The 15,542-nt window shown below is 43.4% G+C and overlaps 1 protein-coding gene across 1 annotated transcript in view; it reads right to left on the bottom strand.

The window, feature by feature from the left end:
* Positions 1 to 1,187: 1,187 nt before the first annotated feature.
* STAU2 (staufen double-stranded RNA binding protein 2) overlaps positions 1,188 to 15,542 on the bottom strand; it is a 286,094-nt gene continuing 271,739 nt past the window's right edge. The window contains exons 14-15 of the mRNA XM_082364073.1: positions 3,433 to 3,521; positions 1,188 to 2,298 (exon numbers count right to left, since the gene is read on the bottom strand). Of these exons, the coding sequence (XP_082220199.1) occupies positions 2,205 to 2,298; positions 3,433 to 3,521 (183 nt within the window). The 3' untranslated portion in view covers positions 1,188 to 2,204. The remainder of the gene's footprint in view (positions 2,299 to 3,432; positions 3,522 to 15,542) is intronic.

The raw sequence follows: 15,542 nt of genomic DNA, 5'->3' as shown, positions 1-15,542 counted from the left end.
AAAGCTGAAAGCAGACACTGTAACTGATAAAGGAGATAAGTCAACCTGTGTCCTTTAGAGAATAACGAGTTCCATTTTTCATCAAAAAGATCTCCTTGTGTTGAAGAAACATTCTTTCCATAAATCTACTTAATGGTTTCCCCCCAGTGATATGTAACATGGCAAGGGACGGCAGGCCACCCATCATTTGCATTGCTAATTCAACCCAAAGAAAACCCAAATGGTTCCCAGGAAGGGCTGCTAGCAAACTCTCTAAAGGGAAAATATCTAAAGGCTTCCCCGGGCTCTTCAAGCAGGTAGATGATTCTGAATAAATATCCTCTCACTAAACTTGAGATCGGATGCAAAGGTCCATCCCCCACCCCCCCACCCCCACCCCGCGTGGCCACTCTGGTACGCTCAGCTCTGAGGGTGACTCCGTCAGATAGCTCCAGAGGCCAATGCCTCAGATACTTGGGTTGTGAGAACTGATTAGCTTCGTTTGTGCCCTGAGCTCATCCCTCTCCCACGACGGCCCTGACGGCCTTGGTGTTTCGGGGACCGTGGGCCGTGAGCGGTAGTCAGCGTTTACGGCATTGGGGAAACTGAAGATGCGTTTTAAAGATCCTGCCTGAAGTGGTGCTGCTGACCGAGGGCCGGAGCCTCAGGTGCTGATGGCCCAGGGGGAAGAAAGGGCCTGCCCCCTTCCGAGGGGATGATTTAGGGCCCTCTGCGCAGGGTGCCAGGCGGCAGACTTATTGTTCAACTTGGCTGATCTTCGTGAACCCCAACTTTACAAATGGGCTGTTACGTCCACGAGGGCCCAGCTTTATGGAGCAAAACCTATTTCCTCCGAGGGCACCCAGCCCTCTCGATGCTGGCAGACTTCCCCACATGGGAGTCATTAAAAACAACCCTAGAGTGATTTCCTTCTGTTGCTGTTTGTTTATCCTCCAGGCGCGTGTGAGTCAGCCAGATCGTGATTTGCGGTGGTTTTGCTCGACGTTGGCTGGTCAGGAACCCGGTTCCCAGTCACCCGGGAGGTGGCCCTGCAGTTTCGCAGAGACGGCGGGTGGCACGAGAACCCTCTAGTGTCACCTCTGTGCAGGGTGACAGGGCCGGGTGGGCCATGGCCTTTGGGATGGGTTACACTGGGGTGATGTTTAAGAGAGGAGAGCGAGGCAAGGAAAGAACAACAATGACCACACTTCACACAGAAACCGACCACATTTTTTACTGCATTGGCTCCACGCTGGATTCCAACATGCTGGTCCAGAGCATGGCTGGCTACAAGCTGGCAGGACCTCTACGGCTCCCCCGACAGGCTTTCCCTTCCCCGCCATGAACATTATTTCTTTTGATCCCACTCACTGCCCCAAGTGCAGAGGCAGTTATCAAAAAACACTTTGGATGCAAACAGTGAGTGGCTTACAACACACGGATGGGTGGGTGCGACGTCCACTGCGAACGTGGAATCCACAGAAATGGCTGGAGAGGCAAGACGCCTCCTTAGTGGCTAATAGGATGATGGCATTCAAAAAACCCGCAAGTGGTTTTTGTTTTCTTTTTGAATTCCTGGAGTCTATTGAAACTAATTGTTCCTAACGTTATTTCATATTCGTAATCAAATGTCTGACCTGATTTCAACCATGTTTGTTGGCATACATCTTTTGAGTGGTGTGCCTTGAAGTTATTCAGACTGATATGGGATGAAGATTACAAATATCTGCATAAAAAGAGAAACTGTGTGACTCTATATGAAGACAACGACCATCACATTCCACAGCACATCATTGGTTAATCTCTGAATCGTCAGGCATTATTTTAAATGAGAGAGAATATAAGTGAACACAAGCGCCACGACAAAACAATCATAACAACAGAACCAAAGCCAATTTCTCTATTAATCATTTAAGAATTGTACCTGTGTTTCTAACACTTTTCATTAATTGTTATTTTAAGCTCCAGTAGCAGGATCAGATTTCTGCTGCCTCTGGGCAAATGAGTTATGATCTGATCTCAAGTTCCAAGGGAAATGCTCAAAGTTTTATTTTCCCCCAGTTGAATAAACAGTACTATGTCTATTATCTCTTGTGTTAGAATAGTGTTGTCTTCACATAAGACTCAAATCATGGTATTAGTCATTCATTTCCTTGAGCACAGACACCCTCATGCGTGCTGACAGGTTTATAAGGATGCGGTGGCAGCCGTGGTTCTGGGAGCTGCTAGATGACCGACCTTGATTTCTTGCAGTCCTGAGCGATGGAGCCCGGGGGGGTCTGGTTATTGTCTGCTTTCTCTCCCAGATGCTGGGCTTGTCTGGAAGATTAATACGTTAACAAGAGCTGAAGGGCCAGGGTTGCACATCTTCAGACATGTTTATTAGCAGATGGCACACAGGATTCAAAGGTCACCACAAAAGTGACATTTTAAAGTGAAACAACAATATTTATGTTCAGATAGTCTACTGATGAGATCATGTGGAAATGGTTTTGATTAAATTAGCTTATAAATGGTTGCCAATCTATAGACAACTTAAAGTGCCACGTCTGTTTACCAAATGTTTTTTTCTCACGCTCTCACCTTTTAAATATTGATGACCAAATGCTGTGTTTTTTTGGGGGGGGGGAGTTAAGATTATTTAACTGCAGGATTAGTATATTTGGTTTTGACTTCCTAGGTTATCCAATGTTTTTCATTCTAAAAATGTTATCTCCTGTGTGAGTTCTGAAATCTCACCTGCTATTGTTTCTGCTCTGAAAGAATTTGGATTCCGCTGTTGTAAAATACAATGGCTTGCAATTTCTTTAGTATAAATTGGGTCTCTGGCGAGACTTAAAGTTCAGTCTCTCAGATCAAACCTTATGTTCAATATCAGAAAAGAGGTATGAGCTGGATTTCAGAAATTCTTATTAAATCTGCGTTTTGGCCTCTGTAGCCCTCAGGAGCCACACTTCTGTGACAACGTGCGCTTGTGTTTCATACAACAATGTGAAAACCAAAATGCAGCCAAGGGGAAGGAACCCTCCTCTCAGCTTCTTTTTTTTTTTCCCTCTCTGCTGTGCCTACTACCTAGCAGGAATGTGAATGAAAATATTTACCTCAGAAAATGGTTTAGTCAGAATGCTCAACAGTCTGAAATGAGAATTCACCTTTTGCAAGTCTTGCAAATCTCCGTGGTCAGCAAAACCCACAGAAATATTTCCAGAAAAGGCATTAAAATGCAGAAATAATGATCAATCAGTAGATTAAAACTTTCACAGACATATTTACAGGAAACAAATATGACCATATAGACTGTTTCTCATTTATTTACATTGAATTGTATTAGGAATAATTTTGTAGGATATAGATATTACTGTCTTGAGTTTTTCACCTTATTATTATGTCTATCTTATTTTTCATACAGTTACAAAATTACAAATGTAAGAATACAACAGAAGATGTACTCACTTTTCAAGAGAACCTTTTTCAATATTCATCGCCCCTTCCATTGGATCCAATCCTTGTTCAGAAAATTGCTTCAAGGCACTTAAAGCTGCCTAAAAACGAAAACAAACACACAGACAAGGAGATCCAGTTACTGACTTTCATGTAATAAATAGGTACGTAATGGTAAAAGAGAGCTTTGATATATAGTAAAGGCTATCATTTTCATTAGTCTAAATAAATGCTTTTCTGTATCATTTAACAAAACTACATTTAAAAGGCTCTATTATGATGGAGCAATGCATATACTACGAAGGCTTTATTTTTTGTGTGTCTGGGGGAAGAGGTGGACAGAGGAGTCTCCATAAATCTCATGCCTTATCCATAATTTTGTAAAATCACAATGTTTTATACCGCAAATGTAGAAAACACCTAGTAGAAGCCTGTCATTCTTTGATGATGAGTTTTGCATCATTTCTCCTCACATTACTGAAACTACACATCGTCTTCCTCCAGATGTGAGAACATCAGATTTTTTCCCAGCTTTCCAAAGTTAGCATAAATGTATTGTTCAATTTTATAGACACGTAGCCTCAACCAAGTCACAGAATGTGAGCCCAGAAATGGACCAAATACACCCTTGCATACCGAGGGGATGGTATGATGGTATCCTGTGAGGAGAGAGAAAATCTGCGCTCCATGGGGCCCTGGGAAGGCAGGCCTGGCCGCGGCAGAGCCTCCTGTGGTGTGGATACGCCGGGGATGCGGGATGTGAATGCGTGGGATGCTGAAGGGTGTTGACAGGCTGGTGGGGCCTCGCTGAATAGCTGGGAGGCACCAAAAAATGTGATGCTGATAAGATCTGCATAAGTTATTGACACTCTGGTGCGCGGTCCAAATTGTTATTTCTTTGAATAAGAATTTGGTTCTTCTTCCCCTCCCCAAACCCCACCACTTCTCAGGTCAGTTAGAAGAGCTTTGTTGTGTCTGAGATAGGTGTGAGCGGCCAAAGTTGTTTGCCTCTTGGAGATCCTGCTGGGTCACACTTTGGTCTGTATCTGTATCTTCTCAACCGCCTCTGACAAAGACCTAACTCTGTCAGTTGCTCAAACTTTTATCTGCCAGGGGCCCCTTTTGGGTAGCTGAGTGCATGATCTCTTCTACATCTCTTTATGCGTAATATATCTTTTTGGTGTTGATTTTTCAGTTAATAGGCTTTATTTTTTTTTAGGGCAGTTTTAAGTTTGCAGATAAAATGGAGCAGGGAGAGTTCCCATATACCCTCTCCCACTCCACCCTCAACACTGTTTCCCCTATTATTAACATCCTGCATTCCGGAGGTATATTTGTTACAACTGATGAAATATTGATATATTATCATTAACTAAAGTCCAGAGTCTACAACTCTGTGTTGTACAGTCTATGGATTTTGACAAATGTATAATGGCACGTGTCCACTCTTACAGTATCATACGGAATACTTTTATTGCCCTAAAACTCCACTGTGCTCCACCATTCACCCCTCCTCCCTTTCCCCCCAATCCCTGGCAACCCCTATTTTTTTTTTTTTTTTTACAATCTCTATAGTTTTGTCTTTTTCGAAATTCATACAGCTGGAATCACACAGTATGTAGCACTTTCAGATTGGCTTCTTTCACTAAGCAATATGCATTTAAAGTTCCTCTATCCTCTATGTCTTTTCATCTCATCTTTTTTTCACTGCTGAATATACTCCATTGCGTGGATGTACCATAGTTTATTTTTCCTCTCTTCTCTCTTTGTCGTTCTATCTTTTAAATCTCAACCCCTATATTCAACCAAAAAGGAAAAATATATCCTTTACTTTTTTTTTTAGGCTACTTCTTCTTTTCGGATCTCTAAGCTGGTCTCCCCAGTTCAGACGTGCTAATTTGAATGCCCACTCACGCCTGCAGCCCCAACCTGGGCGGGCAGGGGGAGGCCGTGGTTGGGCTCTCTGTTTCATCATTATCTCCTTGAACCTGGAGTCCTGTGGGGATGTCAGTGCCCTATCCCACTACCCCTGATCTTGGTCCAGGCTCCTACTCTACAGCAGCTGGTGTAGGCTGTAGTGGCAGGTAAGCACTAACATCGGTTGGGTAGGAGCAATGTGGCCATCTCACTGGGCACTGTTATTGGTTGAATTGTGTCCACCCCCCACATTCGTATGTTGAAGTCCTAAACCCCCATACTCAGAATATGGCCCTATTTGGAAATCGGGTGACTGCTGATATAATTAAGATGAAGTCATGCTAGATTAGGGTGTGGCCTGATCCATCATGACCAATGTCCTTATAAAAAGGGGAAATTCAGAAACAGAAACCCACACAGGGAGAACACCGTGCGAAGAAGAAGGCGGAGATTGGAGTGATGCAACAGAAGTCAAGGAATGCCAAAGACTGCCAGCAAACCACCGGAAACTAGGAGAGGCACGGAACAGATTTCTCCCTCATAGTCCTCAGAAGGAACCAACCCTGCCAACACTTTGATCTTGGACTTCTAACTTCCAGAACTGTGAGACAATAAATTCCTGTTGAATTTATTGTTGGTGGTCCTTTGTTATGGAGGCCCTAGCAAATGAATACAGGTACATCATGATTCCTCTTTAAGGATAGTAATTATATCCTTATAAGAGGATAGTCCTTATATTATCTTTTTATTATAAAAATAGTTTTTCATTACAGAAAAATCATAACATGTAGGCAAGCAAAAAGAATGTGAAAATAGTCACAGCCTTACCCACCACTCACAACTTGGTGTACATCTTTCCACATCCTTTTCTATCCCCTCCCCATATGTACACTCTCTAACCTGGATCATATCCTAACACTGCTCTTGTCATTGAACGTGAACAGTTTTCCACCTCAAGCGAAACATTTCAGCAGCATCATTTTGCAGGACTGCACAGTATCTCACTGACTTTATGTGCCTTTCTGTATTTAGCCAATCCCTAGTGTTGGACATTGAGGGCACACCCACTTTTTAAGCTGTTATTAACACTGCACCAAGCTTCTTAATGGTTAAAAATCTTTGAGTACGTTCTCAATAATTTCCTTGTGATAAATTCCTAGAAACTGAATTTCTGGGCCAAAGGGTGTGCACATTTGTAAAGATCTGATATAAACTTCCCCCTGCCCTCAGGGAGGTTGTACCCACCAGCACACTGAGGCACATCTGCTTCTCTAGGTGCTTCTGTAATCACCTCTCAGAACCACTTCGTGGATCACTGGAGCGAACCAGTTTTGTCATTTTACAGCCCCACTTTATTTTTCATTTGTCCATCCCTACCATTTACCTCATTCACTAGACTTGGCTTTGAGTGAAGTTTGGTTGCTTTCGAAAGTTAAATTCACCCTCAGAAGACTCAGATTTGGACAAGTTTCCGCCTAAGAAAAAGTAATTGGCAGAGATATTTGATTCTTATTAAATTCAATTAGATGACCTCTGAGGTCAAGTCCTGAAACGCTGAGGGAGCTGGACAGCCTTCCCGGGTGACTCTGCTGAGAACGGTCCCATGGGTGTGCACATCCTTGCGGGCTTGTCTCGTGAACCTGAGCTCTGCAGTCCCGCCCTCCGTGCGTGTGCGCGGAGGTGAGAGCCCGGCCCGCTCGCTGCTAACCTGTAAAGACCAGTCCGTGCCAGACCTCTCCAGATAGCCCAGCTTCGTGGGGTGGGCGAATGAACAGAGAGTTCTTTGTATATTCAACAATTTTGAACAAATGAACAGCTATTTTGTTCTGATCCATTAATATGTGAATTATTGGTAGGAATGCTGATTTTTATCAATTTCTTCCCAGATGGATTATTATAGACGGCTATTTCAGTGCCTTCTATAGTGGTCTATCTGCAATGTGGTTGGTACTGCTGCATGAGACTTTTGAGAGCTCCAGGGCTTCTTGGTCCTGTTTTATTCCCAATAAGGCCAAAACGACAACCGAAACGAAATCGTTTTTTGAAAATCACTTATAGGCTAATTGTAGCCCAGTTTCACTAGCTGCTTTGGAAATACTTGTTGCCTGAATACCAGGAACCAAACGTCTTACTTCACCGAGTCCAGGACCCAGTGACACCTGTTCACATCCACCCAAAAAGAGATGCACATTTGAGATGAAAGCGAGGTCTCAGGGAGCAGGTTGGGTGTTTGAGCTCTTGCAAAATCTCCTGGATGATTTAATCATCCAGGCAGGTCCCCAAGCGCTGTCAAGATGATTGTCATTGCTCCAAGAACGTCCTACCAGCTGGAGTGGCGGAGTGCTCTTTCACTCGATGCCATGAAGGATTTCAGAATTCTTGTGCGGCTGCTTCCCTCCAAAGGTATGTTTAAAAGCTTCCAAATAACATTCCCTTAACTGTCTGATGAGATAATTCAGCCCACATCTTATTGATAACCCTGAATACAATCCCTTATAAATATGAGAGGACTTCTTTCTACTTTATAAAAGGCAATGAAGACACTTTATCTTCTCTGTAAACAGCAATCGCTGCCATTTGATGAACATCCCTCTGCCACAGCCATGAGACCGGGTCCCTTACCTGCGTGACCTCAGGTGTTACCACAGCCCTGCAAGGTAGGTCCTTCCCATGAGGAATTCAGCAACCTACTCGAGGTCACACGGCTAGTAAGTGGCAGAGCAGAGAGAGATGTGCACCCAGCCCATATCCTTGGTCACATCACTTTATTTCCTTCAAACGTAAAAGCTGCTCACATTCAGCCTAGGCAACTTCAGCATAACTCCTTTCAATATCATTATTTCAAAATCACTCCTATAACCTCCTCTATACTCACTCTATTGATTACTTCCCATGATAATGAATTGAGGTAAGCTCATGAAATGATCTCCATTTTCTAGAGAAGGGCTTTATTACCTTGTGGGGAATCACACAGTTTCCAGCCTCCAGTTTTTCTGGGGTCCCTTTTTTGGGGTTGACTTCTGAGACCTCATTTGGCACTTCTATAACGCTTGCAGTTTGGTTAAAACTAAATTGCTATAGCAATTATTTCATCACTGAGAATGACCCAAAGGCCACAATTCCTTGCCTTCCCTCCCGTCGTTCTCAGAAGAGTTCATCTGTCACCTTCCTGTGGTGGCTGGGGGGAGGGAGAAATGAGGTGCAATGTCTGCCTGGGATTGTGGGGTGTAGGCTACCCAGTGAGAGGAGGTGCTGGGACCGCAAAGGCGAAATGGAGAGAGAAAGAGGGCCCGGCTGTGCTTTAGAGGGAGCGATAAGCCACGTGAGTTCAGGAAAGTCGAGATGGGCAGGCGCTGCCAAGCAGGCACTACCCTGACAGGTACTAATAGAGCCCTGGCCCCGCTGCTTCCTCCCCGCTTCTCATGAGCTCCATGAGGAATCAGGGGTTCTCCTTCCACACCCAACCCCGCTCATCACCCACCACTTCCCCTGAAAGGACACTTTACCGAGTAAGAAAGTCCATGGAGTGAGATGGGTTTGCTTCGCCTTCTACAGCAAAACGCCCGCAACAATAGGATAATGCAGCAACCCCAAAATAGCCACATAACATTTAGCACGACCCAAATATCGGTCCTTTCAAAGAACAACGTACAACGGAGTAGCATTTCGAACAAAAAACTGAAATTGAACAGTCCACAAAAATGTTTTACTGTGTTCGTCCAAATCTGTCCAGAAGATGGTAAACAAAATCCTTATGTTTAAACTACCTGAGCTGAATAAATTGTTACTTGCTAGAGGCCAGTTGCTTTACAAAAAATTAAGAACATGTTATAAATATGTGACGTAATATTAAAGGACGCTTTGGAGTGAGAGAAAAATCAAATAGCCTTCATTTGGGGAGACACAGTTGAAGTCCGATTAGAAGCAAGTTCATACACACACACACACACACACACACACACACGCACACACAATGGAATATTACTCAGCCATAAAAAAGAATGGAATAATGCCATTTGCAGCAACGTGGATGGACCTAGAGGTGATCATACTAAGTGAAGTAAGTCAGAAAGAGAAAGACAAATATCATATGATATCACTTATATGTGGAATCTAAAAAAAATGATACAAATGAACTTATTTACAAAACAGAAACAGACTCACAGACATAGAAAACAGATTTACGGTTACCAAAGGGGACAGTGTGTGGTGGTGGGGGGAGATGAATTAGGAGTCTGGGATTAACATACACACACTACCTAAAATAGGTAAATGACAAGGACCTACTGCATAGCCCAGGGAACTGTACTCAATAACCTATAATGGAAAAGAATCTGAAAAAGAATATATATATACATATATGTATGTATAACTGAATCACTTTGCTGTACACTTGAAACTAACATAACATTGTAAATTAACTATACTTAAATAAAACATTTTTAAAAAGAAGCAATTTCTACCTTGTCCATTACTGAGATGGTAAAGAGATAAAAGATGTTCAGCTCCTGCTGCCTGCAGGTCACCCTCTCGGCATGGACAATTTGCCATGTGATAAATGTAAACTAACCTTGGGGAGTCGTGGGGAGGAGGTAAATCTGGGTTCCTTAATGAACAACATCCTGAATGATGCTTAAACCCAAGTTGTATAACTTCCCACACACTGTGGATTCGAGAATTTCAAAGATACACTAACATAAGTACCCAGAACCCTCCATATGGCTTTGACCATAAACAAACAGACAACTATATGATTTCATTTCCAAGGTCAGAAAATGTTTTCCTAGCAAATCAAAACAAACTCACTCAGCATCCTTTTGTATGTTACCACAGTCTACCAACTGGAATCTTAAACTTTAGCTTTATGATACTTTATATGTTCCGGGACATTTTTTTTTTTAAGGTATATCCAAGGCAATAGATGTAGCTTTGTTTGAAAGGAGAAAAAATTTTAAAGTGTTTTAAAGAAGTGGATGACATTTCCTTTCCTTATTCCTGTCTTTTCAGCTCAACACTTGTATCCATTTGTGTGTGTGTGTGTTTCCCTTAGAGGAGGGCATCTGCATAGATACATAGAAATATTTTTGTCCCCAAAAGATTTTACAACTGTTTTGGGAATAAAGCCCCATAGGTTCTAAAACAGATGTCGCTGCCATTTCGTGTATCGCTTGTTTTGTGCGTAGTTATAGCAATGCCAGAAACATGATGCCAATAAGATACTTTCCATGCCTGTTTGTTGGTCTTGGTTCACACGTGTGTGTGTGTGTGTGTGTGTGTGTCCACAGGATGGGGGTGAGCCTTTCCAGCCATTTCTGTAATTTCTAACTTTTCTATTGTCAATCAGCAATTTAGCAAACTGTGTTGAAACCAGTGCCTATTCTTCTTGCTTCCTTCTGCAGGGACTAAAGAGTTTGTAACGACAACATAGCAGCGCTAAGTCATTCTCTGAGAGACAACAATGGTTCATTAGCAAAATGTGAATTTTAACTTATCCCCTCATGACACGCAGTTCTTTTCGGAGTCTTGGAACAGGATGTCCAATGGGTCCTTTTATTTCTTTTTTTTTCCATTTCACACTTTTCCCACCTATTTCACATCCTGAATCCCAGAAACAGACAGGCTGTTCCCATTAAAGTCAATGGTAACCATACATGTCCGAATGTGGCCTTCATTTTGAAGTAAGTGTTCAAGGTTTGTTTTGTTCTGCCTTTTCCCCCTAAAGTGCTTGCTCATATGGAACTCTTCCTGGGAGCAGGTCTAACTGCTGGATTCATTTCAGAACGCACGCATTGGACATATATGCAGCTCATTAAATCAGTCTCCTTTAATGAGAAAATGATAGGCTTCAAACTGCAAACATCTTCATTTGCAGCTGAGAACTCCCCTCACCTCTCTTCCCAACAATCTTTGAGACCGACTCTCCGTGAAGTCATTTAAAAATGACTGAAAAACCAGAAGGTCTTTTCTTCAGTAGGCTTGAAGTCTTATTGCCCAAAGAATGTGAGTTTTAATGTTTCTAAGTTATCATTTTCTTACTTTGAATGGTCTATATCAAAATGCCAAGTCTCTTTTTATATAAAATAAGAGAAACCCAAAAGAGAAGATCGTATTTCTAAATTTTATCACATTATGATAGGAGCCTCAGTCTATTACTTTTCAGATGAATCAATGGTAGGACTTTAAAAATAAAATAAAAAGTTGATTATACTGAGCTTCAATTAAACCATTTGCTGCCCTGCTTTCTAACAATTTCATCATAGTCCGCACTTTCATTTATGCTTACACAATCCTATTGGTTCAGGTAATTTCCACAAAATTGGTACCTTACAAAAAAGCTCTTACTGTTGGAACAAAGGGATGTCAGTTAAGGTGATGGCTACTCACTGTGTTAAAAAAAAAAAAAAAGGGCTTCCCTGGTGGCACAGTGGTTGAGAATCTGCCTGCCAATGCAGGGGACACGGGTTCGAGCCCTGGTCTGGGAGGATCCCACATGCCACGGAGCAACTAGGCCCGTGAGCTACAACTACTGAGCCTGTGCGTCTGGAGCCTGTGCTCCGCAACAAGAGAGGCCGCGACAGTGAAAGGCCCGCGCACCGCGATGAAGAGTGGCCCCCGCTTGCCGCAACTAGAGAAAGCCCTCGCACAGAAACGAAGACCCAACACAGCCAAAAATAAATAAATAAATAAAATTAAAAAAAAAAAAAAAAAAAAGAGGTGTGGGTGGTCGGAAGACTAAGGCGTGCCTTGGACAGTCTCCTAAGGCAAAGAATAGGAATTTTGGCTCCAGAATTTGGGGAATTAGCACAAACTTGGGCACTTAAACTATAGACCTAGCCATCACCTTTATTTCAGCAATCAGGCACATACTGTTGGGTAATCCACATAGCTGCCAGCCTTGACAATGATACAGAGTTGAATTTGAAGCAGGATTAACTGTGCTAAGGAATGTTTTCAGTGTGTTTAGAGCTTGAGCAGCGATATCCGTGCTGCCATGGCTTCCTCCAATCACGCTGTTTCTGTTTTGCCGACAGCATTCCCTTTAAATTCGTGTGTTGTCTTTTATTTAATTATTTTTGCTTCAACAAAAAACCCCCTTTGTAACGGTGTTTACTGAAACATGGTGTTGGGCACAAAGGCAAGTGTCCATCTCTCTCCGAACTTGGCAGGATAATCACCCACAAAGGTGTCCTACCCCCCCCCCCCCAGAATCTGAATATGGCAAAAGTGATTTTGCAGATGGGACTGAGGTATGAACACTGAGATGGAGAGGTTATCCTGGATGATCCACGTGGGTCCAATCTAATCACATGACGCCTTAAAACCACAGAACCTTTCCTGGCTTTGGTCAGAGAGAAAGACGTGGCCAGGAAAACATGCTCAACAAAAAGCAACGTTGTTAGTTTTGAAGATGGAGGAAGTCAAGGAAGGTGTGTGGCCGCTATAAGCTGGAAAAGGCAAGGAGACCAGTTCACTCCTAGAGCCCCAAAAAGGAACTGCCGACACCTTGATTTCAGCTCAGTGAGACTCCTGTCTGACTTCTGACCCACAGAGCTCTAAGATAACAAACACGTTTGTGTTGGGCTAAGACACTCAGCCTGTTCATTTGTTACAGCAGCAAGGGAAAACTAATACACTCTTCCAGTCATCTGGACAAGGAAGTGAACGGGCATGGCATTTGGAGTCTGTCAGACCTAGATTAAAATGTCAGCTCCACTGCAGACCAGCCGGGTGTCTTTATGCAAGTGACTGTATGTCTCAGAGCCTCGTTTTCATCATCTGTAAACTGGAAACTACAACACCTACCACGTCGGATTGTTTGAGAGGTTAATGCCTGGCCTATAGTAGTGTTTTATAAATGAAGGCCTTTAGTACACAACTTTCTCTGTTGAGCCCAACATTCAGTCATAAAATTCTTTATGCTGTCTGTCTCCATGTTAATTTATGTCCAGTTTCCTGTATATTTCTATCAACTTTTTCCAGCACATTGCTCATCTATCTCTCTTCTAAGAGAACCCTATCATTATGCCTCCCCCTTAATCAACGGCCATTAATAACTCCCAGCCCCAGAATAACATCCTGTATTCTTGGCCTGGCATTCAGGGCCCTCCATCAGCTGACACCATTCTACCCCACAACCTCACTTGCTGAGGTTTCATTAGTGTGTTTTCTAGAGTGTGATTCCCCCAAACAGCAGACCAGTCACCAGCCTCAGGAACACCTGGCGGGTGTCAGTGTTATCAACAAGCTCCCTGGCCTATTGGCCTAAAGACACACCAATATTTCAGAAGCCCTGCCCGCATGGATCTTCCACCCTGGTCAGATTGATCTACCTCCTGTCTGGGAAGACTTCTGGGGCTTTCTACCTCCACGCCTTTGTTCCTGCAGGCTTTCTGACTTCTCAGTGTGGTCTTCTTGGATTCCCAGCCTGTGTCCCACCTATGAATTTCTGACAGCCCCGGCCATTTACCTCCCCGAACTGTGAGTCGACTTTAACGTGTTTACATCCTGTCTCCCAGGTAGTCGGTCTGTTGGGGCCATTTTCCTGTTTGAAATCATCACAGTGTGTTTACAGAACATCTTCAAGGAATACTCTTTGATAGATTATCCTTCGGCTTCCATGTGAAGCTCACCCAGACAGGCAAGTGCTTGCAGACACGTCTCTTCTTGCTGTTTTCTCTTTATTCTCCTATTCATCTTGCCCTTCCTTGCTTTCCTCCCCCTGCAGGGCCTCCTCCAAAACTTCTCTCCATGGAGGCTCTTTCTCCTCCCCGTCTGCACCCCTCCACCCCTACCCGCAGGCTTTGCGGCCAGGGCACCATGGCATAGACCATCCCAGGAAAGCAGGGCTGGGTTGTAGCTATCCGTGTGAGAGAAGGTTCTCCTTCCCCACAACTTACCTCCAAAGAATACAGAGGATAGTTACTGTCTTTTCCAATCATCAATCATGGGCTGCAACAAGTGCTCAAAGCTCAGCCTTCCTGGGGTCGTGTGAGGCTACAGAGGAAGTGCCTGGGAAACCCTTCCTGGGAGGACCACACAAAAGGGGCTTTGCCTGAGACCCTCGAGATGGGGACATCCTGAAACAGAGGACCAGAGGGGAGCCTCTTCCGCCCAAGAAGGCCTGGCTCTATGGGGCAATCGTGGCCGAACTCTGCCTCGGCAGCCCTCCCCTCTGCTGCCCCGAAGGTTCATTTGGGATTTCTTGGTCCTTTGAGATTCTACTCCAAAGAGAATGAGAAGCATTCCCGCTGAAGGTGGGCACACACTGCTCTGTCTATTCAGGAATTTCATGAGGTAACCAGGTGCTGGGTTTGAGTATGTGATTGATAAAAACTTACATTATAGTTATTTCACAATTTTTACTGCCCTTAATGTATTCTTGGATTGCCTGGTGGGGAAGGATGGGTGGGAACACAGAATGATGGTCAAACAATATAACGTATAAAGTATGAACAATATAATGTATAAAGTTCTGTTTAATTCTGAACCTTTGGTTGTATTGCAATAGAGTCGTAGGTGGTAAAGGCAGGTGGCCTGCAGGTCTTGTTGATTCTCTCAATGGGTGAGGCACGCAGAAGTCTCACTTTTTCTTGGGGCATTTGGTGGCCATCCTAGTGGTCAGATTGCAGGAGGGATGGGCCAGAATAGACCTTCACCTCCATCCCAAATGCCTCCTTAGCCTCCTACTGACACCTGATTAAGGTCCAAGCGTGCACAAAAGTACAAAGAATAGTACACTGAACCCTCACATGCTTATCATTCAGATCAAGAATTATCAGTATTTTACCAATCTTGTTTCATGTATCTTCATGTTTTTCCTGTAGTATTCCAAATCATATATCAGGTAAAGATACATGCCATTATCAGACCTAACAAAATTAACAGTACATCCTTTCTATCATCTAAATACCCAGGTCATGTTAAAATTTCCCTGATAGTCCCAATAATGTCCTTTAAAGTTGGTTTTCAAATCTATATCCCATCAGTTCACGAATTGTATTTGAGTGACCTTTTAAGATCTAGGAGTCCTGTGGCAGCAGAATAATGCCTCTCAAAGATGTCTGAGTCCTAATCCCAGAGACCTGTGAAAGTTACTTTACCAGGGACTTTGCAGATGGGATAAACTGAGGGTCTGGAGATGGGATGATTAGTCTGGATTTGCCGGTGAGTCCAATCTGATCCAATGAGTCCTCAAAATTAGAGAA

The sequence above is a fragment of the Balaenoptera borealis genome (assembly GCF_965194805.1).
Source record: "Balaenoptera borealis genome assembly, chromosome: 17".
NCBI lineage: Eukaryota > Metazoa > Chordata > Mammalia > Artiodactyla > Balaenopteridae > Balaenoptera > Balaenoptera borealis.
The sequence above is the reverse complement of the archived record's forward strand: the minus strand, read 5'-3'. Positions and strand labels throughout refer to the sequence as shown.